This window comes from Rhinatrema bivittatum, chromosome 8, assembly GCF_901001135.1.
Source record: "Rhinatrema bivittatum chromosome 8, aRhiBiv1.1, whole genome shotgun sequence".
NCBI classification, from domain to species: Eukaryota; Metazoa; Chordata; class Amphibia; order Gymnophiona; family Rhinatrematidae; genus Rhinatrema; species Rhinatrema bivittatum.
This window is the reverse complement of record NC_042622.1, coordinates 50,712,668-50,740,353: the sequence shown is the minus strand read 5'-3', so window position 1 is coordinate 50,740,353 and position 27,686 is coordinate 50,712,668. Positions and strand designations below refer to the sequence as shown.

The window sequence follows — 27,686 nt, the reverse complement described above, 5'->3', positions numbered from 1 at the left end:
AAACTAATTCAGCAGGGAAACTGAGCCAAGTGAGAAATCACAAAGACAACATGCAAAGGGCATTACAGGCAATATAAACAAGAGAAATTTACACTTAACTGATAATTTCCTTTCCTTGAGTTCAGCCAGACTAGTCTAGATGTATGGGTTATGCACACGGACCAGAAGATGGAGACAGACTTACAGCTTCACTGATATTTATTTTTTATTAATTTTTATATACCTATGTTTCATGAGAATATAACATCCCTTATAGCAGTGGTCCCCAACTCTGTCCTGGGGGCCCCACCAGCCAGTCGGGTTTTCAGGATATCCACAATGAATATGCATGTTGTGCACATTTTCTGTCATGCATATTCATTGTGGATATCCTGAAAACCCGACTGGCTGGTGGGCCCCCAGGACAGGGTTGGGAACCACTGCCTTATAGGATCCTGTGCTGACTTTAACCTGCCAGAATTCTCTAACAAGTTAGATAAGTATCCACAAACTCTCTCTCCCTCCAAACCAGGGAGACTTCCAGGAAGAAAGAATTTGAATTAAAACACTGAAGTGAATACTATAAGAACAAAAAAAAAACCCTTTCCAGGCAATCATATGCAACTGCCACATGAACATTCTCTGCAATTTGCAAGAAAGGAATTCTGTGGTTTGACAGATTTGGGTAGGCTCTGGACTGGTCTGGCTGGACTCAAGGAAAGGAAATTTATCAAATAAGTGTAAATTTAAGCTTCCTAGTCATCTAGCCAAATCAGTTTAGACATACAGAATTTATCTAAGTTATCTCTACAAAGGATAGGTCACTATCAAATCTTCTCTCAGCACTTCTGAGCCAAAAGAAGCCTCTTCTCTGGCCCAGACATCCAGCCTATATTGTCTTGAAAAGGAATGCAAAGAAGATTAAGTTGCTGCCTTACATATCTCCATTGGCAAAACCAGACGGAGCTCCACTTACTAGACCACCTGAGCTTTGGTGGCATATACTTTCAACTGTCTGGGCACAGAATGATCTCCAGCAACGTAACCTGCTGGTATAGCTTCTTTCACCCAGCATGCTAAGGTTGCCTTAGAAACCGCCTCTCCTTTTCTAGGACCCCTGTAAAGAACAAAGATGATCTGACCTCCTGAAATCATTTGAGAGTACCGGTTATCTCAATAGCATTCTTCTTACATCTAATCTATACAATTCAGGGTATTCAGACCCCCAGCTCTGCCTATGAATAGGAAGGAACACTATCTGATTAAGATGAAACGACAAGAATACCTTTGAAGAAAAGAAGATTCTGTTCAAATCATAACCATTTCATTGGAAAATACCAGAAACGACCCCTTCACAACAGAGCTTGCAACTCAGACACTCATCCCATTGAATTCATAGCCAGTATGAACACGTCTTGATAATAAGTAGCTTAATGGGAATCTTCTTGAGAAGCTTGAAGGAAGAGCCCACCAGAGAGATGAGAACAAGAGTCAAACTCCAAAATGGGACTACATCCCTTACAGGTGTGATATGCTTCACTCCTCTAAGGAAAGAGGAAACATGTCTGCATAGAATCCAAACCCCAGAGAATTAGAAACATAGAAATGACGGCAGAAGAAGACCAAACGGCCCATCCAGTCTGCCCAGCAAGCTATGCACTTTATCCATTTTTTTCCCCTTTTTCTCTCTCCCACCTGTTACTATTGGCTTCCAGTACCCTCCAGCCCTAATTCCCTTCCACCCCACCACCAATGTAGAGAGCAGCGCCGTATCTGCATCCAAGTGAACATCCAGCTCAATTAGGGGTAGCAACCGCTGTAACAAGCAGGCCACACCCCTGCCCCATACTCTTACCCACCCCTGTTTTTTGTTTGGTTTTTTTTTGTTGGTTTTTTGTTTGTTTTTATTTGGAGATGGCAGCCCTCCATCCTTCCGCTCCGTGAAGGTGGAACACCAACCACTGGCATCCCGCTCTGTGAATGCCTATGTGGCTACTGCTGCTTCGTGCAGTGTTTTGCTGCCTCCTCTTTATTCACGCCCTCTAGACTTGATGGATCCACAGTGTTTATCCCACGCCCCTTTGAAGTCCTTCACAGTTTTAGACTTCACCACTTCCTCCGGAAGGGCATTCCAGGCATCCACCACCCTTTCCGTGAAGAAATACTTCCTGACATTGGTTCTTAGTCTTCCTCCCTGGAGCCTCAGCTCGTGACCTCTGGTTCTGCTGATTTTTTTCTGATGGAAAAGGTTTGTCGTTGTCTTTGGATCATTAAAGTTTTTCAAGTATCTGAAAGTCTGAATCATATCACCCCTGCTCCTCCTTTCCTCCAGGGAGTACATATTTAGATTCTTCAATCTCTCCTCGTACGTCATCCGATGAAGACCCTCCACCTTCCTGGTCACCCTTCTCTGTACCGCTTCCATCTTGTCTTTGTCTCTTTGTAGATACGGTCTCCAGAACTGAACACAGTACTCCAGGTGAGACCTCACCAAGGACCAGTACAAGGGGATAATCACTTTGAAAGCCAAACCCTTATCTGAACCATCTTGAAGGAACTGAAGAAGTCCTTTTTGCCAACAGCTCCATATCCAAACACAAACCTTCAAAAACCTTTCAAATTCTCGGATATGCCAAGCACATGGAACACTTTCAGGAACTCAGGAGTATTTTGTCAGAGTCTAAAAGATAACAAAATAGCTGCGCTTTAAAGTGGTGCTTTATTGCAAAATAAGAAAGGTCAAACCAACACATATGTTCCCTAACTTATGTCTTGCAGGGGAAAACAACAAATGCAGTCTCCCTTACCAGGTAAGTTGATAGAAGAGACCCAATCCAGCTCACTATGCTTCAGCACAGCCTTGCTCAGACTAAAGAAAATCTTCGGGAGACATTGTGCCAGCAGAGCTCTTTCTGCTGGCTAGCACTTAAAAGCAGCTGGGTGAACAGGGTCTGTTTACCAGTAGCTAGTGGAAGCCTGGTTGAGCACATCTTCCCAAGTATTGTGGGCTAGGCTAACACTCCAGCTCCCCCAATATCTCATTAGGTAGGACAGCTCTCTCCACAGAGTTCCTGTCCACCACCTCAAGGATCAGCAGTTCAAACCCCACAACTGACCTTACACATTTGCCCCACAGACTGGGAGAAACCTATCACCACTATACTTCCTCTCAAGGGCCAAACCATACAACAAAAATCAAGTCATATCTTCATGATCCACTAGTCCTCGGGACAACAAGCCTTGCTCTGTGGCAACCGCAGTGGTCCTCTGCCCAACAACCTGTCTAGATCTGCATAATCACAGACACCTCGACCAGTTGAGTGCCATCAGGATCACTAGACCTCAATGTCTGGTGATCCTCTGAACTATTCTGCTTACCGGCGGCCAGAATGGAAAAACAAAGGCCACCGACTTGTGGCCAAGTCTGAACCAACCCATCTAAATATTTTTATGAAGGTGGTATTTTGAAAACAACCATGTACTCCACAGGAAAGACACAGGCTATAAATCTTTTAACACAAAATAAATAAGCCCCTCTTCTTATGCTGTAAAATCTACTCACCTTGACATTCCTGTTGGAAGCCATCAAGTCCATCACTGGATGCTCCCACCAAGCAACTATTTGAGAAAAAAAAAAAAAGGCCTCTGCTGATAGACTAGTCCCCAGGATCCAAGATGTTCAGGTGGATTTTCTCAACCATAACATTCTCTGGTCCTGCTGTGTGTAGAGCCAAGAGAGCTTGCACATTCTTCTCTGCCCATTCCAGTACAGCTGTTACTCAAGGACTCTTGGTTCCACTGTGCCAATTCATGAACACCAATGCTGTCCCACTGCCCAAAATGATTCTCACTGCCTGATTCCATACGAGAGGAGCCAATCATATTGCCTTTGTCCATAAATCAAGTAGAGACCATGACAACTCCTCTACCAACCATGTTCCCTGCACAATTTGACCCAGACAGTGAGCTCCCTAGTGTGAAAGACTAGTGTCTGATGTCAGTAACCCATGGAGGAGACTCAAGCTTCACTCCTATCTCTAAATTCTCAAGATTCAACCATCAGCTCAGGTGGATCCAGCTCTGTTCCAAAACAAAGCCTCAGCTGATAATTCTGAGACTGAAGATCCCACCGGGATAAAGGAGCTCATATGAGCCCATACCCAAGGGACCAAATCCAACACAGCCACCATGGACTCCAAGAGCTGCAGATAACTCCATACAGACTACCTCCTTACCATCCTCAAAATTGTGAACCTTCTCTTGAAGCTTCCATATGCATTGATCTGAGAAGCACCTGACCTGTGTCAAAAAAACACTCATAAATACTCAAATGTCTAATATGGCTGTAAGCTGCTCTTGAACAGGTTAACTACCCATCCTAGATCTTGCAACAACTACATCACCCTTTCAGTAGCTGAAATAATCTCTAGTGCTAGCAAACTAAGGTAATAATTATCTGGACTCATCTCTGGTAAAAAGATGATCAACTGTCTATCTTTAGCAGCAGAAACAGGTCCTAAAACTCTCACAAAGAGCCTCGGGAGACAGCATGTGCCCCTAAACCTTTATTTTTTCTTCCTCTCTTGAAGACCAAAAGGACTGGAACCTACTATATGACTTGCTTTTTTTGCTGCCAGGGTATCGATACTGCTTGCCCTTTCCGAAAAACATGAAAACAATTTCAAGACCTAGACTGCCAGAAGGCACCCTTTGGTTTATCCTCGAGTCACCGAGAATTTAGCCAGCTTCTCCAAATAAAAACTTCAAATTAGTCTTAGAAATGGAGTCAGCTGCAATGTTATATGCCATTTGGCCTTAGTACTGGCCAAATCAAAAAAGGCATCCACCATATACATGGCCCCTGGTTCTAGCCAAGCCATGTCTTTAAGGACCAAGCCAATTTCCTGAAGACTTGTATCATGTGCAACCTGGTCTGGCCCTAGCCACAAAATAGGGACATGCTGCCACCTGCAATGCCATGCTGGAGGTTTCAAAGACCTGCTTCAGCACCTACTAAATCTTCCTTATCCTGGGTGTCTAAGGGCTGCTATTGCTTCCACTGGAATAGTGGTTCTTTTGGTCACCGCACAAACCAGAGCATTCACCTTTGGAAACTATCCTTGCTTGTTCATGAAGAACCAAAAGGATATATTTTTGCCAGAGACCAAGCACCCTTAAAATTAGCCACAGGGAATCCCACTGCCTATCTATCAGATCCTTTACAGACTTGTGCAAGGGAAAAAAGATTTCATAGGCTTCCTAACACTACCCATGATAGGATCTTCTAAAGTCCCTGGAGCTTCCTGCCATTTATCCTCTGCAATACTCAGGACTTACAAGGATTGAGAAATCAATCCATCAGTGCATCTCTATAAAAGAGCCTGAGCATCGCAGCTCCATACAACTCCTCTCGAGGGCATTCCCCCTCTTCCAGGTTTGACTCACTGTTCCATGACGTCAAATACCTAAGGTCCAGTAATGACATATCCAATCTGGAGGATTTATCTCAAGCCTCTCCCTCATCTCTTCTCCCTCTCTCTCTGCTAGTTCCCCCAGAGTCAGGCACTTGCGGGGAAGACAGCATTGCCGAGGGGTCTGAGGCTGAATCCTGCCCCATACAATATATCTGATGGAGACATTTTAAAAACTCTGCCAAAAGAGAAGCCCAGGAAGAGGAAGAATTCATATCAGGTAACAACACTGGTCCTTTAAGGCCCAAAGCTCCTGAGGTTCCAGAGTAATTTTCCACTGATTCCTGTGCCGTGGGGATTAAACAAAACAGGCTGCAATCACTTTCAACAAGCAGCATTGCCAAAATGGCTACCGCTCTTGCTGCAAGTACACCAGCAGAAATCGGCTGATGTCTGCCCAGACGCCATGGGGCCCCCCTGACAAAGTAGTCTGCCTGTGCCATTCTTCTCTCCTCTCTGCATTAATGGCACAGATTGCCTCCTGCTGTGGTGAACCCCCATCTCACTGCTTGCCAGCCAGTACTGCAAAAAGCACACAACGCAAATTCCTTCACATGCTTTGAGGACGCCATGGGGAGGGGGGGGGGGGGGGAGAGAGAGAAGGCCCTCCCCAAAAGCAAAGAACAGCCCCAAGGTAATAAGTCATAATAATTGACAGAAGAAAAAGACCCAAGTGGTCCATCCAATTTGCACAGAAATTTTTTTTTTTCTATTTTATTCTTACAGTAAATGTTGCTCTATGAAGGTTGCTCCAGTCAATGCAAATTACCCTTTTCTTCCTCTCTATCATTTAGCCACTAGGAATCCTCTATGTTTACCCCATGCCCTTTTGAATCCATTATTGTCCTTGGCCTCACTCTCTCTTCCAGGAGGGTATTCCATGCATCTGGCCACCACCCTTTTCCATGAAGAAATCCTTCCTGATGTTGGTCCTGAATCAACCCCTGTAGAGCTTCATATTATGACCCCTTGTTCTACAATTTTCTTTCCAACAATAAAGGTTTGATTGCTGTGCATTATTAATCTCAGGTATTTAGAAGAATGTATCATATCCCGTCTCTCCTCCAGCATATATATATTTAGGCACTTCAATCTCATCTCATAACTGTTTTGGTGCAGATCTCACACCATTTTAGTTGTCTCTCTGAACCGCTTCCCTCATGTCTCTATCCGTTTTTGAGATATGGTTTCCAGAACTAAACACAATATGCCAGATAAAGCTTCACCAAAAACCTGTACAGGAGCATTATCACATCCTTTTTCCTGCTAGTTTTGCCTCTCTCTATGCACCCCAACATCTCTCTGGCTTTAGCCACCACCTTATCACATTGATGATCTAAAGGCTGTGAAGCAGACACCATCACCCTGAGGTCTCTTTCCTAGCCCGTGCACATCAAACTTTCACACCCCATCAGGCACAGCTCCTTTGGATTTCTGCACCCCAAATGCGTGACTCTGTACTTCTTGGCACTGAATCCCAACTGCCAAACCTGCGATCACTTTTCAAATTTTTAGATCTTTTCATTCACACTACTTCTTCATGCACAACCACCTTGTTAAAGATCTTCGCGCTATCCACAAAAAAAAAAAAAAAAACCTTTCCTTCTAACCCTCCAGCAACATCTTTCACAAGGATACTGAACTCTTCCCTAAAGTAGGTTCCATTTACAACCACTCACTGTCTGTCAGTCAACCAATTTCTGATCCATTCCACCACTTTGGGACCCACTCTCAGGCTTTTCAATTTGTTCATAAGTCTCCTATGTGGGACAGTATCAAAGACTCTGCTGAAATTTAGACAGATTACCTCAAGTGCTATTCTTGTCTAATTCTCTAGTCACCCAATCAAAAAAAGTCAGATTTGTCAGACATTATCTTCTCTTGATAAAACTATGTTTTCTCAGATTATGCAACCCACTTCATTGCAGACAGTTCACTATCATCTCCTTCAGAAATTTTATCCACTATACACAACTTAATATACAATTCTGATTCAATCTGGTTATGCTCATTGTTACGAATTTATAAACCATCCAATTACGTTCCATTGACAAATGCATGTTAGAAATTCCTTCTGTAAAATCTGTTAGCTTATCATTAACCCGAAAACGCGTTTTTTCAGTTGCAGGTCCAACATTATGGAACTCTTTACCAGAGTGTATCCGATTGACTTCTAATCGCAGAGAATTTAAAAAATCACTGAAAACTCATCTATTCATCCAAGCTTTCCATCTATAATAATATTCCATAATCCATGCACTGTACTAAATCTTTGTTTTGTTTATAAATGTTTGTGTCTTTGTTTTTAAAATTATGCATGAGTTTTGAACATTTGTAAACCGCCTAGACAGATATATTTTATCCATTTGTGCGGTATATAAAAAACTTTTAAATAAATAAGCATCTCTATAAGTTTTTCCACCACTGAAGTAAGGCTAAATCTATTTCACAGGTCTTTCAGCAGACCTGCCAACACCTTTCTGAACTCTTTCACTAACTTTGGATGCATCTCATCTGGCCCCGTGACATTGGCCACTTCCAGTTTCACTATTTCCATCAAAAAACAGTATCTTCCATAAAAGGAGTGGTATGTACCCCACGCCCGTAAGTGATCTTATCAATCAGCAATGGTCCTTTCCCAAGGTCTTCTTTAGTGAACACCCAAATGAAGAGTTTGTTTAATGTTTCTGCTTTGTCCTCATCTTTCTCCACACAATGACCTTTTGTCTCAATTCAATCTTACAAAATACCACCTCAGGCCTTACTCCTTTCTCTGATATAGCTGAAAAATGTTTTGTTACCTCACTTTAACTTTTGGCTATCCTTTCTTCCACTCAAGGTTTCGCCATCCTGATTACCGTACTTTTCTGGTCTGTTTCATCTTCACCAGATATATTTCCCTGTGAGCATCTTTTTGTGTTCCATTGTACTTTTTGAACACTGATCTTTTTGCCTTTATTTTTTCAGCCACCTCTTTAGAGAATCAGATCAGTAAATCTTCGTTTAAACACTCACCTGCTGAGAAGCTTTTGATGGAGAATCAGCTCTGTTGCGGCACTGCCTCCGAGCCTCCCTCCAGATTCTTTTTTTTTCCACTTTATCAGCAGCACTCATTAGGCCTTTTTTAAATTTTTTATTTTTAAATCAACCAAAGAGAGAGGGGAGGAGAAAGAAAAAAGAATAAGGGAGAGGGAGGGCAGGAAAACAACTGCCAAAACCCCTAGTGCCAGAAATCTGGAAGCCCCCTAAGTCCAGGGTTCTGCTCAGAGAGGGAGTGAAAAACTTTCACCAACAGGAGCCACACAACTCAATTTACAATTTGTGCCTTTTCTAATCCAAACTAACCAGTCCTCAGCTCACTCCCACCATCTGCTGGAGACAGAGAACATTGGCAGGCTGAAATCAGCACAGGATTCTATAAAGAATGACAGAAGTTGAACATCTCTGTCTCCATCTGCTGGTCGGTGTGCATAACCAGTACTTTGGACTGGCCTGGCTAGCTGAAGAGGAATCTCATTTTCAAAGTGACATAAGGGGGAAACTTAAGGGGTTATTACTACATGGAAATATAAATGACCCGTCAATATGTTTCTAGAAATACCATTCTCTTTTTAACTATATGTTATATTCATTAGAAACTTGCAGCCAATTGTACATAGTAGTGCTCAGACAAACACCCCTTAACACTAAAGGTTTATACAAAAGATAACTAGATGACAAATTCTGCTATCCTTCAAAGACTATGAAGGTAGTATTCATGACAGTCACACAGCCCAATGCACAGTGACACAACCACAAGGACAGCAACACTGCAAATGTACTTGTGGGAAGAACATGACTGTTTACAGACACAGATTTGCATAATAGGTGTGTACTAGAAATATAGAAACACTAAAGATGTCTTGATCTGTGGAGCAATTAGGAATCCAGAGGCTTTGTAATGATCAAGAAGTTGTAGCATTATGCATCTGGGGTGCAAAGCTCCATAAGAACTGTTAAACAAAGAAAGATCTAGAAATCATAAAGCTAAGATGAACTGGAGGTTGCCAATTAGTGTAACAGAGCAACAGGGAAAGCTAGCAGTAGGTTTGGTTGATGGAGAGAGCTGCTGCCAGTGGGAAAGGCAGATGGCATTGCAGGTGTATGGGTCACTGGTGCGACTTCACCGAGTACTGTATTCAGCTTTGAGGTCATACCTTTGTAGAAACACTGAAGGTGCTACAGAAGGGAAATGTAACTTATGATACAGACCATGCACAAACAGACTTAGGGAACCCAGGGTATATACTTGCTGGTAGGAGAAAGGGGAAGTAAGAGATATTTAGATATTTAGCAGGTTTTAATAAAACTGCAAGATGATGGCATTTTTCATGGAAAGAAAATTCCAGGGCAGGAGGGTCATACTGTAAAGTTAGAGAGAATGGATGGAAATAAGAGGCTGTTTGTTTTTTTTTGTTTTTTAACACTAGATTATGGTGAATGACTGAAATGGCCTAATAGCAGAAGTGGTGGTAACTAGAACTGATGACAGTATTTAAGCATGCGTGGGATGGATATAGAGGGTACTGGTAAGAGCAGGGGAGGGTAAGAGGCAGGATAAAGGAAATGGGAGGCTTGGATATTGGTTTAAGTATGGACTCCCTTATGCTTATCTACTCAGAAATGCTATGCTTGGATGTTGGTTTGGGTATGGAATCATAGAATGATAACAGTCAAAAAGGGGAGACAGCAAAGTTGACCTGTACAGAGCAGCAGTATATCTGTTTTCAGCTCCCAGGGAGATATGGTAGGATCAATAAAAAAAAAGGAGTAAAAAATGGACAGCATGACCTTGGAATATCTGCAGATAATGAGGGAGTGGAGAAGTAGCTTAGTGTTAGAGCAGCAGGCTGCAAAGCAGGGAAGCCAGTGTTCAAATCCTGTTGCTACTCCATTGCCTCAGGTACAGATTGTGAGCCCTCTGGGTACAGGGAAATACCTACAGTACCTGAATGTAATCCGCTTTGAAGTGTCTGAAAGGAAGAATACATAAGCAGAAAATTGACATGGCTATACTTCCCAGCTAAGGGTAAATAAGATAAGGAGTGATACTCTGTCATATATATGCCTGCAGAGGATGTGAGCAAATACAATAACCATAACTGCTAATGTCTAATCTCGGACAAAAAAAAAAGTTCTGCAATTTTCAGAAAAATTCTCCATGAACCTCTAATGCTCCTGGCAACTGACATTTTTAGAAGTAGACATTTTAAAATTGATAAATTCTAGAGATTAATAAAATTAATAGAATTAAGATAATACCCCCTGCTATGCCTATTTTTCTTTCTTTATAACATACCTCCCCTCTCCCTACATAGCATGCCCAGGTGACAATGAAACCCTTACGAACACGAAGAGAAGTCTCCTTTAAGACTAACCCTCTCCATTGCTCTTTGGCTAAAGGGAATTGCTGCAATGGAAATCTTTCCTCTCTCCCTAGGCTCATGCAAGCCATAAAGAGAAGAGGGTAAGGGGGTAAGATAGACATTCCAATTCAAACAGTATAAATAATGCACAAGCAGCAAACGTTTTTCTTTGCAAAGGAAGTTCTAGAAAGAGAGGTCATAAGGAGGCTCAAAGCGTGTAGCTTGGAGTTAACAAAACAAAATATTTCTTCACATAGAAGGAGAGGTGAATAGATTACCAGTGTAGGTAGTGGAGGCCAAAAATAAATACAGAACATGAGGACATAGAGATAAAGCCAGAGACTGGTACTACAAAAGAAATGGGCCAACTAGATGAGCCTAACAGCCACATCCTACGATTTTGTGTCCGAGACAAGTCCCTGCTATGTAGGAGACTTTAGCTTGGGTCTCGTGCATCACACTAAACAGCGCTACAGCCTGAACTATGAGGCCATCCCTATGGCTTGAGATTGCAATCAATCAATCAAGGGTGACAGTGTTGTATCTTCATAAAGGAAAATTGGTTCCTATCTGCTAATTTTCGTTCCTGTAATATCACAGATCAGTCCAGACCAGTGGGTTATTCAACCCTTCCAGCAGATGGAGTCAGAGAACAAAACTTTGAGGCATTGCTACTTAACTGAGTGCCACCTGCAGGACCTCAGTATTGACCTGTACCCAAGCCAAGATACTTTAGAAACCCCTTCACACAAACACAGGGAACTAAAGGTTGGATACCCCTGAAAAATAAACCTTGTTCATCAAGAACCAAACAAGACAAGGAGGGGAATCCGTAACTGCCCTCTAAGAGAAAAATTATTTATTAAACAGCAAAATTCTCTACTAAGCAGCAAAACTTGGCAGAAAATCAATCTTTCGGCATCAAACGGGAGGGCCTCTGGACTGATCTGTGGTACTACAGGAACGAAAATTAGCAGGTAAAAACCAATTTTCCTTTCCTGAACATACCCAGATCAGTCCAGACCAGTGGGATGTACCCAAGCACCCCTAAACCGGGCGGGCCCCCGAAAGACCCGCTCGCAGGACACTCTCCCCACGCCCTAACATCCAGACAATGCCTTGTAAGAGGTATGAATTGAGGACCACACACTGCCCTACAAATCTCCTGTGGCAACAGAAGTTGACACACAGCCCAGGAAGCAGCCTGCGACCTAGTGGAATGTGCCCGCAAACAGACAGGAATTTGTCGTTCCTTACAAATGCAAGCCGAACAAATGGTCTCCCTAAGCCAACGAGATATGGTAGCCTTAGAGGCTGTGTCCAATTCAGTCCACTGAAGAGGACAAAAGAAGATCTGAGCAATGAAAAGCATTAGTAACTCCAAATAACGAAGTAGTGTCTGCCACACATCCAGAAGATGTATTTCTCTATCCCGAGAATTTTTCAACTACTCTGGAAAACCTAGAAGATCTACCGTCTGATTAACATGAAAGGCAAACACCACCTTAGGAACAAAGGAAGGCACGGTTCCCAATGAGATTCCATTCCCAGAAATCTGCAAAAACAGATCCCTGCATGACAGAGCCTGAGCTTTCGAAAACCTTCAAACTGAACAAATAGCTACCAAAGAGACTACTTTCAGAATCAAATCCTTCAGGGTAGCCCTTCTCAAGGGTTCAAAGTGGGGTCTGCAAAAGACACAAAATACTAGGTTGAGACTCCAATCCGGGCAGATCTTTCACACCAGAGGATGCAACAGCTTAGCCCCCTTGAGGAACCTTACCACATCCGGATGAACAGAGTCCTACCCTGAAACCTGCCTCTAAGCGTACTCACGGCAGCCACCTGCACACGAAGTGAGTTGTAAGCCAAACCCTTGGACAACCCCTGCTGCAGGAAATCCAGCACATGCGACACCTCCACCGCCAGAGGATCTAGACAAAGATGAAGACACCAAACTTCAGTTTCCAGACCCTAATATACGCCATAGAGGTAGCAGGTCTTCTGGACTGAAGAAGAGTGGAGATGATCTGTTCGGAGTAGCCCTTCAAATCGAAGTCTCTGCCTCTCAAAAACCAAGCTGCGAGACAAAAGCAATCCTCCCGATCCAAAAATATGGGACCGTGACGCAACAGGTCTGGAAGATGAGTCAGACTGAGAGGACCTTCCACCGCAAGTCACACCAGATCTGCGAACCACGGTCTCCGCGGCCACCCCGGTGCCACTAGAACCACTGTCCCAGGATGTGATTCTATGCGCCCAAGAACCCAACTTATGAGGGGCCAAGGAGGAAAGACATACAGAAGAATTCCCGTCGGCCAAGGGCACACCAGAGTATCGAGGCTCACCGAACAGAGTTCCTTTCAGCGACTGAAGAATCTCTCCATCTTGGAGTTGAGCTACGTCATCATCAGATCCAATTGGGGAGTGCCCCACCTTGCACAGATGTGGTTCCACACATTCGGGGACAATTCCCACTCCCCAGGATCCAATTGTAGCCTGCTGAGGAAGTCCGCCTGCACATTTTCTACTCCTGCTAATTGTGAAGCGGCTAGGCCTTCGAGATGACACTCCACCCAGGCAAATAATCTCCAGGTCTCCAATGCCACTGCATGACTCTTTGTGCCACCCTGCCGATTGATGTATGCCACAGCCGTCATGTTGCCCGGACCAGGGAGAGAAGAACCTCCAGGGCTTGACAGACTGCCCTAGTCTTGAAACAACTGATCGACCAAAACTTCTCCTCCAGTCACCACAGACCTTGCGCCGACCGGCCCAAGTACACCGCTTCCCAGCCAGAGAGGCTTGCGTCTGTGAAGACCACCATCCAGTCCGGAGGCTCCAGATCCATCCCCTTCTCTAAACTGAGACGAGACATCCACCACGAGAGACTGGACCTGGACTCCCGAAGCAGAGGCAAGGGAAGATTAAACTCTTCCAAGCAGGGACTCCACCTGGACAACAGCACACATTACAGTGGTCTCATGTGCTCGAACGCCCACTGGACCAAGTCCAACATGGATGCCATGGACCCCAGGACCTGCAAACAATCCCACACTTTGGGCACCTCCAGAATAGAAGACGCTTTATCGGAGCCTGCAACTTCGACACCTGGTCCGCTGCCAGGAAAACCCTACCTCGCTGAGTGTCGAAATGGGCCCCTAAGTAAACCAGCGACTGAGTTGGCTCCAACTGACTCTTCTGCACATTGATAACCCAACCGAAAGACTGTAAGGTGGCCATCACTTTTCGGATGGACTTCTCGCATTCCTCCCTGGACTTCGCTTGAACCAACCAATTGTCCAGATACGGGTGGACTAAAATTCCCTCCTGGCGAAGAGCTGCAGCCACCATCACCTTGGTGAATATATGGGGCACTGTTGCCAAGCCGAACGGGAGGGCTCTGAACTGAAAATATGGACTCAACACTTTGAAGCAAAGAAAAATCTGATGTTCCTGCCAAATGGAGATGTGCAGGTACTCTTCAGTTAGGTCTAGGAAAGCGAGAAATTCTCCTTTGTGAACCGCTGCCATCATGGTACACAGCGTCTCCATGCGGAACCCAAAGGAACCAATTCACCTTCTGCAAATCAAGAATGGGCCAAAGGAGCCCTCCTTTTTCGGCACCACAAAGTAAATGGAATACCTTCCCTGACCCTGCTCCTCCAGAGGGACAGGAAGAATGGCCTATAGAGCAAGCAGCCTTTGCAGTGTCCCCAACACTGCCTCCCACCTGTCACGTGAGGCCATGTGGGACTCCACAAAGGCATCCTGAGGTGGGCACAAAAAATCTAGAGTGTAGTCCTCTCGTATCACCTCCAGCACCCAATGGTCCAGAGGTATCTTTTCCCACTCCTCATAGAAGCTAGACAATCTGCCTCCTACAGCTTCTATGGAGTTGACGGGACCACTGGCTTCATTGGGCTGATTTTCCACTCCCAGTGCCCTGCCTGACGCTATCTCTGCCCGACCTGTGTACTTCACGAAAAGACTGTTGGTGCCTGCCGCCCTGTTTCGAGACTGAAACAGATGAGGACTTGCCGGAACAAAACAGACGGGAATCCTGAAAACGAGCCCGAGAAGGAAACACCTTCTTACTGGGCTTCCTGTCCTCTGGCAATCTATTTCCCCTTGGACTCCCCCAGGACCTTCATCAACTGATCCAGGTCTTCACTAAATAACAGCTTCCCCTTAAAAGGGAAGATTACAGAGCTGGACCTTGGACGATAAATTGGCTGACCAGTTACGTAACCACAGCAGCCTATGAGCCGCTACCGAGGAGACCATGCAGCAAGCCGACGTACGCACCAAATAGAACAAAGCATCTGCCACGTAGATTATGCCTGCTTCCAGATGCACGGCCTGCAACATGCCACCATCTGCCACTGAAGTTGGCATCAGGTCCTTCTGAACCCAACAGAGACAGGCCCTTTGCATTAAACTGGCACAGACAACTGCCCAAAGACTCAATGCTGAGACCTCAAATATCCGTTGAGTTGCACCTCCAGCTTACAACCCTGGACATCCTTCAGGGCCACTGCCCCGGACACCGGTATCATCTTCTTGGTTAGCACTGAGATGGCTGTGTCCACTTTTGGGATCCTCAACAATTCCAAGGAGTCCTCCATTAAGGAGTAAAGCTTGGCCATCACTCTGCCCACCTTCAGGCCAGCATCCGGGGAGTCCCACTCCTGGATCACCAGCTTTCGGATCTTCTTGGGCAACGGAAAAGCACTAGTGGGTCTCTTCAGCCCATCCAGGACTGGGTTAACACCATAATCATCCGACTCTTCCTGAGTGACCTTCACTCCTAATTCCTCTAGCACCTGCGGGATGAGGAGGCGCAATTCATCCCTTTTAAACAGTCGCACTACCTGCAGATCGTCTCCCTCTGGGGCTGGGAACTCGTCATGACCAGGGTCATCTTTTGCCCCATCTACATCGGGGGTTGGCAGCGCATCCGAGACAGCTCCTGCATCGAGGGGGTCCAATTGCAACTGATCCGAGTCCTCACCGTCTCTGGGACCAGCCTCTGCAGCCGCATGGCACAAACCCAGGCACTGAAGAATAAATCGCCAGTCCCCTGAGCAGCCACTTTAGACTTTTTTAGCCACGAGAGTCCGTGGACAAACCCCTGCCCTTCTTCCTCCACTTCTCCTAACCAGGTTAGGAGAAGTGGAGGCGATTCATCTTCCCCGATCCTGGGGAACTGTCAGCCGCCTCACCCTCCCTTCTGAGGCATCCTGCCTGACTGGGGAAAGAGCGGGGGGAGAATCACCCGACCGCCCTGTGGTCTCCTGCAGTGCCTCCCTGGAGGCAACAGGAACAGACCCTGCTGACATTTTTGCTGGCTTGAAGGGCCTTCCTGCCTGAAACGCACACTGGGCAGAGGGAACACGAGTTCAGACCCAGTGCCGCCATGCCACATACATGGCAGGTGGCCATTTTAGTTTTTGGCGCCATGTCTCCTGATCACGCCCTGCGGTGCTCCCCCGCTAGGCCTCCCGTGTGGCGACGCACATCGGACTCGGTCCACCGAGTTGTCGCTGGGAATGGATGCAATCCCCACCAGGGAGCTCCCAGGAATGCTGACAGAGTCCAGTCGGCCCCACCAGAGCACAGGACTACACAAGGAACGAGGCACTGCGGTTCCCTCCCGGGTTAACAGCCAGGCGACCAACACTCAGTTCTGCACTTCCCGGCCCTGGCTGACAGCTCCCGCTGACTAGGCCCTCCCCAAAGTTCCTGCTAAGCTCTGCTCTTCTGCTACTTTTATGTTACTGTTTTTTGTTGTTGTTTTTTTTAAACAAGGAACTTAAAGAAATTTTATTAAGCAGGTACTTCCCTGTCCAGAGGAAGAAGGTTGAGAGGGTGCCTCGGCCCCTGGCTATCGGACTGGCTCCACCTGAGGGTTGGCCCACGAAGATGCCCAACACCTCAAGGAGCGTCCGTGATCTGGAACCTAGAACTACTATTTAAAATTTTTTTTTTTTAAACTAACAGCCTGCAGGTACATCTCTGCCATCTGCTGGAGTCAGAGAAATACTGAGGTCTTGCAGGTGGCACTCTCAGTTAAGTAGCAGTGCCTCAAAGTTTTGTTCTCTGATTCCATTTGCTGAAAGGGATGAATAACCCAATGGTCTGGCCTGATCTGGGTAGATTCAGGAACATGGATTGTGTGACAGGGGCATGCAACTTTATAAGGGGCACAGAATGAGCTGTCAAAGATGAAATGAAGAGGCAGAACTTTTATTTCCATCCAGTTGATAATGGGGATATAAGGGCACATCCTGTTTCAGTTTATGGCACCAAGTGCCAATCTTGGCATTTGCCATGGCTACATTCACAGGAATCAGCAAGAATTCCTATTACCCAGGGAGCATAAAATGGCATTCCAAAGTTTTGCTTAACTTCCTGTGGAAATCGCCATAAACAATAGCCAGAAAGTTGGTGGTTTAATTAAAAATTCAATATGAAGGACTGATATTTAATTTCAATCAAATTATGTAATAACAGCAAAATTCTCAAAAAACAGCACATGCACAAAGGATGACCCTAATGATCTCCTCCCTCTGTTGTGAAAATCAGAATTCACCAATTCATCTGCATGCATGTGGAAACCCTGTCCTGAATGTACTTTAAAAGGAAAGAACAGATGGAAGAAGGGTACATTCAACAGCTAGGATTCTAAGGCTCAATACAGTATTATGAAGTTATGCTGTTTTGTATTTGGATAAAAAACAGACTAGTAAAATAATATATACATACAGGAAAAAGACTAGCTATCAGCTTCCATTCGTTTTGTCCAAATTGATTCACCAGTGTTTTCAATCGTTCATCCTGCAGAGCGAAAACAGGGACAGAACAGCATTGGCATTTTCAGGGCATGAAGGAGTAGTATTTTTGCAATAAAAGGCTTTAGAGAAAAAAAACAACACAAATGTGATCCATCTTTACAACAAATGGGTTAGGAGGCCAAATAATTTGTTAGAGAGAGCAGTGAATGGGGGGAAAAAACCCTAACCTAATTGACTAGTGTTTAAAAGTGAGCAGGAATGTGAATGTGAATTTGCCCAGACTGTCATTAGCACTTACGGTACCTACAAATTACATCATAGCAAATGACAAAAATTACATAGAACAGGCTTGTTTAAAAATCTGTGCTCTAAAGATTCTAACCACTGCAGAAAGACTTTGTAAACTGGTCCCAGTAATAAATCAATTTTTTATTCCTAGTTTCCTCTCCTCAATAGTATTCTGGTGACATATAAAGGAAAATTGGTTCTTACCTGCTAATTTTCATTCCTGTAGAACCATGGATCAGTCCAGACCCTGGGGTTATGTCACCAATCCAGCAGAGGGAGACAGAGAAAGATTCTACTAACTCTGACGTATACCCTGGGGTGCCACCTGCAGTCCGTCAGTATTGAACGATATCAAAGCAGAAATCTAAAGAATAAAACTAACTGGCTAACTTAACTCTATAATAGGGATGTGCAGAGGGACCGCATACGTTACATTTGGTATTCATCAGGGGGCATTCGGCAATGGGGGCCCCCGATCCGTTCATGAGTTCCATTCTTATTTGTTTCCCGGCTAAAATGTAATTAACTACAACCCCCCACCCTCCTAAGACTTGCCAAAACTCTCTGGTGGTCCAGCGGGGGTCAGGGAGCCATCTACTGCACTCACGCCGTCGGCTGTTGACACTCCACCCATGACGTAGCTTGCGACCTAGTGGAATGAGCCCTCAAACCTTCCAGAAGATCCCAACGAGCCAGAAGATAAGCTGACCATATGTTCTTCTTTAACCAGCGAGCAATCGTAGCCCTGGAAACTTTATGACTCTTACGAGGACCACTCCACAGAACAAATAAATGATCTGATATTCGAAAACTGTTGGTAACTTCAAAATAACACAACAGCACACGTCGCACATCCAGTTTCTTGAGATCCTTACATGAAGGATCCGTACGATCTAAACAAGGAAAAGCCAGAAGCTCTACCGACTGATTTAGATGAAAAGAAGAAACAACTTTGGGTAAAAAAGAAGGCACAGTTCTCAAGGAAACTCCTGTATCAGAAATCCTAAGAAAAGACTTTCTGCAAGAGACAGCCTGTAACTCCGAAATTCTACGAGCCGAGGAAATGGCCACAAGAAAAACCACCTTCAACGCAAGATCTTTCAAAGTCGTATGTTTGAGGGGTTCAAAAGGTACCGTACACAGAGCCCTGAGAACCAAATTCAAACTCCATGCAGGACAAGGGTTCCTGAACGGAGGACGTAGATACTTTGCGCCTCAGAGAAAACGCGCCACATCCGGATGCGCCGAAGATACGCCACGTACCTTGCCTCGAAAGCATCCAAGGCCTGCAACTTGGACTCATAATGAACTGCAGGACAAACCTTTCGCTAAGCCAACTTGTAAAAAAGACAAAATATCAGATATCGAAGCCTGCGCCGGATCTAATTGGTGCTCCACACTCTCACATGCGCCAATGATGCGGAAGGCTTACGAGAACGCAATAAAGTAGCCACCACAGCATAGGAATAACTTTTGTTCTTTAACCGGCGCCTCTCAAAAGCCATGCCACTAGATAGAAGCGTTCGACCTCTTCCAAACAAACGGGACCCTGCTGAGACAAGAGGCACAGTACATCCCGAAATCGTAGAGGACCATCCAGCGCCAGACTGATCAAATCCACGAACCACGGACGGTATGGCCACTCCGGTGCCACTAAAACAACGTCGACTCATTGTACCTCTATCCGACACAGGACCCTGCCGATCAGAGGCCAGGATGGAAACACAGAAGAACGTCCTGTGGCCAAGAAACACTAGAGCGTCTACTCCTTCTGCTCCTCGTTCCCTCATGCGGATGAAGAACCGAAAGGCTTTGGAATTCTGGAATGTTGCCATGAGATCCATTGCCGGTCTGGACCACCTGTTGCATATCATCTGAAAAGCTTCTTCGCACAGTTCCCACTCCCCTGGGTCGAGATGACGACGACTGAGGAAGTCGGCTTGGACGTTGTACACTCCGGTGATGTGAGAAGCTACGATGCTGAGCAGATGTTGTTCCGCCCAGGTGATCAGTTGTCATGCTTCCCGCGCCACGAGATGGCTTCGAGTTCCTCCCCGGCAGTTGATGTACGCTACTGTGGTCGCATTGTCAGAGAGAATCCACACAGACTTCCCGCAAAGGAGAGGTTGAAGAGCCTGCAACGCCAATCGTACCGCCTTGATCTCTAACCGATTGATCGACCACCATGCTTCTTCGCTGGACCACTGTCCTTGAACAGATGTTTTCTGACATACCGCTCCCCAGCCTGAAAGACTGGCATCCATGGTGATTACAGTCCACTCTGGAATCTCTAGAGGAACTCCCCGCCGTAGATTGTACAATTGTAACCACCAATCCAGACTGGATCGAGCCTTCACTGGAAGGGGAAGGTGGTATTGTTCTGAAACCGGATTCCAGCGGGAAAGCAATGCAGACTGTAGTGATCTCATATGTGCAAAGGCCCAGGGAACCAACTCCAGAGTGGATGTCATTGAACAGAGGACTCTCAAATAATCCCGTACACATGAAATAGGAATAGACAATAAGTCTCGGATTTGCACTTGAGAAGGCGATGTTCTGGTAGGAACACTCTCTCGCGAAGAGTATCGAACAGTGTGCCCAGAAATTCCAGCGACTGCAAAGGAACTAGGTGGCTCTTGTACTCATTGATCACCCAACCTAGGGATTTTGCAAGAGGTCGATGACTCTGCTGACCGTTGAGCGACAAAGAGACTCCGACTTCGCTCGAATTAGCCAGTCGTCCAGGTACGGATGGACAAAAAGACCTTCCTTCCTAAGTTGTGCTGCCACCACAACCATTACCTTGGTAAATGTTCTGGGAGCTATGGCTAACCCGAACGTGAGAGCCCTGAATTGATAATGCTGTCCTAGAATGCAAAATCTAAGAAACTTCTGATGATCTGAGCGAATGCCGATGTAAAGATAAGCCTCGGTGAGGTCCAGAGACGCCAGAAACTCTCCCTTGTGTACCGAGGCAATGACTGATCTGAAAGTTTCAATTCGAAACTTGGGAATCCATAGACAACGGTTTACTCTTTTGAGGTCGAGAATGGGACGAAAAGCTCCCTCCTTTTTTGGAATGACAAAGTAAATTGAGCAACAACCTCTCCGCTGTTCTGGTCGAGGAACTGGAACAATAGCTCCAAGATCGTTCAAACGCTGCAGAGTGTATTTTACTGCCCAATGTTTTTCCAGGTAAGAACATGGTGAAACCAGAAACCGGTTGCGAAGCCACCGAACAAAAGGACTGAGGCTAATTCTGTTGCCTGCCCGAAGACTGCTTTGCAGGTGGAGCCGATGGACGAGAAGAACGGAATCTTCGACCAGACCGAAAACGAAAGCGGGATGAGAAGGAACTTCGAGCTCTAGGACAATCCTCCGGTAATTTGTGAATCTTATTCTCTCCTAAGGACAATATCATATCTTCCAAGTCCTTCCCAAAGAGTAATTTTCCCTTAAAGGGCAAAGCTCCCAACTGAGCCTTTGAGGATGAGTCCACCAACCAATTCATCAACCAGAGGAGCCTGCGAGCTGACAATGACGACACCATGGAGCGAGCCGAAGTCCAGAGAAGATCATATAAAGCATCTGCGCTATAGGCAACAGTAGCCTCCAATCGGCCAGCTTATGCTACCTCCTCGTCAGAGAAGGAAGAATTGTTTTGCAACGACTGCACCCAACGCAGCCCTGCTCGCAAAGCCAAGCTGCTACACATAGCCGCCCGCACACCTAGTGCAAAAACCTCAAACGTTCGCTTGAGCTGTACCTCCATTTTACAATCCTGTAGCTCTTTAAGGGCCGTAGCTCCCATCACTGGGATAGTAGTCCTCTTAGTTACTGCTGACACTGCGACATCTACCTTGGGAAGCTTCAAAACCTCCAAGGCCTCCTCTGGTAATGTATATAGCTTTGTCCATTGCCCGTCCTACCTTAAGACCTAATTCAGGAGTGTCCCACTCCCGGTACAAGAGGTCAGTGACAGAAAGATGGAAAGTAAAAGACGTCGTTTGACCCCTAAGTCCCAGCAACACTGGATCGATATCACCCATCCGAGAGTCCTTCTTCGGAGCCTCAAGACCCAATTCCAGTAAAATCGCCAGAATAAAAGGACTAAGCTCCTCCCTCCTAAAAAGGCGGACCACTTTGGGATCATCCCTGTCCGCTATGAGAGGGGCAGAACTATTGCTCTGACCAGGATCCCCTCCGAGATTCACATCCGGCAGGGACTTGTCCGGGATATCCAATGGGTCCTGTTCAGAGTCATCGAAGTAGAAATCATGGAATGAGTCGGCCCTGAGCGAAGAGGACGCTTTGGAGCTGGATCAGAGCAAAAACCGCTTGATCTCGAATGTTTGGAGGAGCGAACCTTCGGAACCTGCCCAGAGGAGCTCTCTCTACACTTCCTTCGCTCCTTCTTGGATTTGTAGGCCTTATGGAGAAACCTGATAAAATCCCCTGAAAAGGAGGAATTTGCAACCTCCTCGAGGTTCTCCTCATCTAAGCCTGCTGCATCTTCGCGCGGCTTGTCCCCACCAGGAACTGCTGGCTGCAGTGACAAGGGAGGCGGATCCGATGCTCCCTGTATGGCCTACTGTGTCGCTGCTCGCAAGGTACTCGGCAAAGCTTCTGTACCTGCACTGCAGCAAAACGGGTCCAGAGTAGGGGAGCAGCCATGCAGAGGCTTCGGGGCCGCACGAGCCGGCCGACTAGCATCCTTCGCAGCCGAAATAGACAGGCCTTCCCCACCGGGGAGACAAGCAGAGCAGAGCCTCTCCCTTGAGAGCCATGCACGCGCAGCATCGAGAGAAAAATTGAAAAACAGCGCGAAGAAAAAAGAATAAAATATACCCCAAAATGAAAAGGAAAACCTACAGTGACGCCGAGCACTGAATGAGCGAAACAAACCACAAAAAAGCTGCCGGCAGAAAAATAATTTTTTTTTTTTTTTACCTGACAAAATGCCGCAGACCCCGGGAGCTGCTCCAAATAGGGTGAGTGAGCCAGGCCCCCCGGTATCACCCTGACCCGGAGTGGTTGTTGGGTAAATAACCTCCCCAACTCCGGCAACCTCAGAACCAGGAGGGATAATCCCTTCAGGACCTCTCGACCTCCTAGGAGGCAGTGAAGCAGCTGCTAGACTGCTGAACTTCCTTTAAGATTTTAAAAAAAAAAAAAAAAAAAAAAAGGTAACAGTCTCAAAAAAAAGACCTAGCAACCTTACTAAAAAGAATTCCTAAACAAACTAACAAGAAAAAAACTACCACAGACTGCTGGGAGACAGAGATATACTGACGGACTGCAGGTGGCACCCCAGGGTATACGTCAGAGTCAGGAGAATCTCTCTCGGTCTCCCTCTGCTGGATTAGTGACATAACCCCAGGGTCTGGATTGATCCAGGTACGTACAGGGAAGGGTCCATTAAGCAATATCACTCATTAAAGATAGAAAGAGAGTATGATGGAAAATCCATACCCCTAGGCCCATCTACTGTAGACCCTACTTGATCACCAGATCCATGCTCACTACACCAGCACTAAGACTCTTCTGAGCTTTTCCAATGTTGTTTGAATGCCAATACTGTTTTGTCAAGGTATCACTACATCCCTGGGAGGTTGTTCCATGCACCCAGACCTTTTGTGTGTGTAATGAGTGGCATAATTGACAAGATCTACACTGACAGCTGGCTAATGCACCCTGAAGCGGGACAGACTAGAGCTTCATCTATACCAGCTGCCTCCTCCGCAAGTTGAGCCCTTGGGTTCTGATGGCTGGCAAGACTTAGGTGGGTCTAGGGCAGTAAGAGTGCAAGAATCCAAGGGCATGCTGAGGTCAGACAGGCAGAAGACTGGAAATATCGGGAACGGGCCAAGGTTCAGGACAAGCGGCAAGCAAGCAGTCAGGTACAAGGCAAGAAATCGGGTCCAGGCGGCAGGCAATTGTGGTCAGGTCCAAAGCAAGGTGGTCAACACAAGGAGATCAGGCCACAGATGGACAAAGACACATAAGCGACACTGGATGAGACAGGTTGTGCAGGGCAAGGCTGTACAAGACAAGCTGAGCAAGGCTGAAACAGGCTGAAGCACAGGAATGACCAGGGACAACACACATTGCTGAGGCATCTGCAGCTCCTCGGAAAGAACCTTAAGTAGCAAGGAGCCAGTGATATCAGAAGGTGCCATGGCGAGTTCCTGCTGCATACCCTTTAAGAATAGAGCCGTTGGGCGGGCACGCTCATGCCTAAAGAAGTCGCGAGGCGCGATGGCTGGCGGCATCCCATGCCACGCTGAGTGGCATTTGCAGTGTGTCCAAGAAACAGGTCCGGTGGCGTCGGGGCAAGTGAGGTGCCAAAGCGTAACACTATGATTAAACATGTCCTAATTCTACCCCAGGCTTAAGGAGCCTTTTGTAGATGACAGGCTGCGTTAGTGACCAGTGGCTTTCAAGGTGAGGGGGCAGGGGATGCAATTCATCTGTTTCCAGGGAGCGTGAAGGAGCAAGTTAGAGCAGGAAGAACCAGAGCAGGAGCTCCTGTCACTATCATCTATTTCCAAGGTCTTGCTGTGAGCCAAATTAAATTCAGAAATGGGCTGGAGGTTCCTCACCCCTGCCATACCCCCCCAGCCTAATATCATGATTCGATACTTGTATTGAGAATGTCGGTATATAAAAATCCGAAATAAATAAATAAATAAATGATCCTTTTCACAAAAAATAAAAAAAAAAATACAGATTGCCTTTTGACCTTAGTATATTTGAATGTATCTATCATATCTACCCCCTCTTTATCCCCAGCTCTGACCTCTTAGGTCAAGTCTCATCTCACAGGGTCTATGATAGAGACCCAGTCATTTTAGTAAACCTTCTCTGAATTATTTCCTCTATGTCCAACCAGAGTACCAGACACCAAACCTGAGCATAAGAACATAAGATGTGCCATGCTGGGTGAGACCAAGATCCACTGAACCCATCATAACACACATCATAACACACCATAACACACATCACACATCATAACACCATAACACACAAAACCATCCATCATCAACTTCAACTCGACCTGGAAATCCCATTCAAACTCCACACCTCTAACAGACCAACTAGAGATATTCACAAAGGCACTCTGAAATGTCCCCCTACTAAAGCCACACGCCTCTCTACGACCAAAGACAGAGCTTTTTCGATAGCAGGCCCATCTATCTGGAACAGCATCCCATCAAACCTCAGATTGGAACCCTGCCTTTTAACTTTCAGAAAAAGACTTAAAACGTGGCTCCTTCACCAAGCCTTCTCTGATCCACCAGACAATCACTAGTTACCCTTCACTCTTAACCGGACTGCTTTTACATCCACGAATCAATGGACGCTGACACTTCCAGGTTAAAGCACCTTTAAGCTTTATACCCGTACGCACTATTGCATCACTTTATATTTATTACCTGCCTTATCTTCTTTCCAGCTTGTTGCAAGCTTCCAAGTTCTTTATTCCCTGTTGATTGTAACTTTGACTTATTCTTAGCTATTGTTATCTATGGTTTAATTGAATTGTTACTCCAGTTATTCCCTTGTTAAATGTAAACCGATCCGATATGGTTATTTACTATGAAGGTCGGTATAAAAAACTGTTAAATAAATAAATAAAATCATCCTGTCTCCGACAGAGGCCAATCTAGATCATCAGAAGTACCCAGCAGATCACAAAAAGTAGATCTCATTCCTTGTTGCCCTCTCTCTCAGGGCAAGTGGAGGCTTTCCCAGAATCCACCTGGCTAATTGTTTATGGACTTTTCCTCCAGGAACTTGTCCAAATACATTTTAAACCTAGTCATGCTAGATGTCCTCACCACACCCTCTGGCAACAAATTCCGCAGGCTGATTATATATTCAGTGAAAAAATACTCTCTCCAATTTGTTTTAAATTTGCTACCTGCTAGTTTTATGAAGGTCCCCCTAATCCTATTTGAAAGCATAAATAACCCCTATTTACCTGTCCCACCCCCACTCATGATTTTACAGATATCTCTGTATCCCCTTCTCAGTCGCCTCTAATCCAAGCTGAAAAGCCCTAACCTGTTTAGTTTTTCTTCATAAAGAGGCCATTCCATGCCCTTTTTCATTTTTGTTGCCCCCCTCTGTACCTTTTTTAGTTCCACTATATCTTTCTTAAGATGGTACAACCAGAACAGCACACAATATTCAAGGTGCGGTTAGTAGAGGCATTATGATATTCTCAGTTTTATTTTCCATTCCTTTCTGAATTCCTAACATTCTATTTGCTTTGTTGACCAATGCCATACTGAACTGAAGATTTCCACATATTGTCCACAACTCCAAGACCCTTTTTCTGGGTTATGACTAAATATGGGGCCCACATTAAGTACCCATAATTAGAATTATTTTTCCCCATATGGATCACATTGCAGCTGTCCATATAAAATTTTATCTGCCATTTAGATCTGGCAATGTCCTCTTGCAGTTCCTCACATTCTTATGTTTCGTTTCTACTACTTTGAATCACATAATACTCCAGATGACATCTCTACCAACAGTATAACAACTTTTTCTGCTCCTGAACATTCCACTGGCTTTTGTCACACTGGTCACCAGAAAGTCATTGCATTTGATCAACCCAGCAGCTCTTGCCTTCTTTTCTAAAGGAAATATGGACACCTCTAAGTCATGATTTTCACTGCAATATGTCTCTATGAAACAACAAAGTCCAGCCCTCTGAGGACAGGGAAATACCTTCAGTACCTGAACATAATCCACTTTGAAGTGGTTCAAAAGCGGAATATAAATCAATTGAAAATAAATAAAATTTAAAAATAAAAAAAAAAATCATGGATCCCAAAGTTTAAACACTACTTAATACTCTTATCCTATCCCCCTACCCCCTTCTTTAAATGAACTTCTACCCCCTTTCCCTAATGATCCCACTCCATAAATGCTTGTGATTTCCTTCTCCATCCTAAGATATACGCATTTACCTCTTCCCCCCCCTTATTTATCTGTATACGCTTTACACTGTACCCTGCTCTGAACGTAGGAAGGGCGGCAAATCTGTTTTAAATAAATAAATATTTATGCCTATGGGGCAATTTTCAAACAGTTTTAATGTGCATCTTTTATCTGATTTTAAATCCACCTTTTCTTTTATGTGAGCAGCCAAGATAGTGCACGTGCTTCTGCAAATGTCATGTACACACACAATTTTCCTACCTGCATCATAAACACATCTAAAAGGACTACACCTTTAAAAGTACATGTACGAGATCTCGTGACCCGATGAGCGAGTGACATGCTTGTCAGACTTGCTCCCGGAGCCCGCTCAGAAAACCCTTGCTCAAACCCACTAACCTTGGTGTCTGGCTCTGGAAAATCCACTCGTGGTGACCCAAACTCATATAGAGGATTTCCTCGATTGCAGCAGGGACGGAATGGCCTGCAAACCGCAATGCGAGAAGAAAGCAGGAAGCAAGTCGGCTGAGAGCAAAATGGCGGACGGGCCTCCGAGCCCTCGTGCAGCAGCAGCAGACAATCATGGCGCGCTGGTAGAGGAGGTGTCCCGCGCCGTTGCTGCGGCACTGTAAGGGAAATTCGCCGAGCTTTCACAACAAATTGCAGCCGGCAATGAAACCCTGACTGCCATTAAACAGCAGGTGGAGGAGACCCAGCACAGAATTGCTATCGTGGAGATGGACACCCAGGCTTTACAATCACAACAGGGGTGGCTGGAAAAGCAGGTAGAA

At 45.5% G+C, this 27,686-nt stretch overlaps 1 protein-coding gene across 4 annotated transcripts in view; it reads right to left on the bottom strand.

Moving 5' to 3' along the window:
• MYBL2 (MYB proto-oncogene like 2) overlaps positions 1-27,686 on the bottom strand; it is a 283,607-nt gene that overhangs the window by 247,747 nt on the left and 8,174 nt on the right. For 2 of the 4 annotated variants that reach the window (XM_029612440.1, XM_029612436.1), the window contains exon 3: positions 17,624-17,695. The exons of 1 other annotated variant lie outside the window; for it this stretch is intronic. In XM_029612440.1, coding sequence (XP_029468300.1) covers positions 17,624-17,695 — 72 coding nt within the window. Of the gene's footprint in view, positions 1-8,465; positions 8,570-17,623; positions 17,696-27,686 lie in introns of all 4 variants that reach the window. One more of the 4 variants, XM_029612438.1, reaches the window with a different exon arrangement.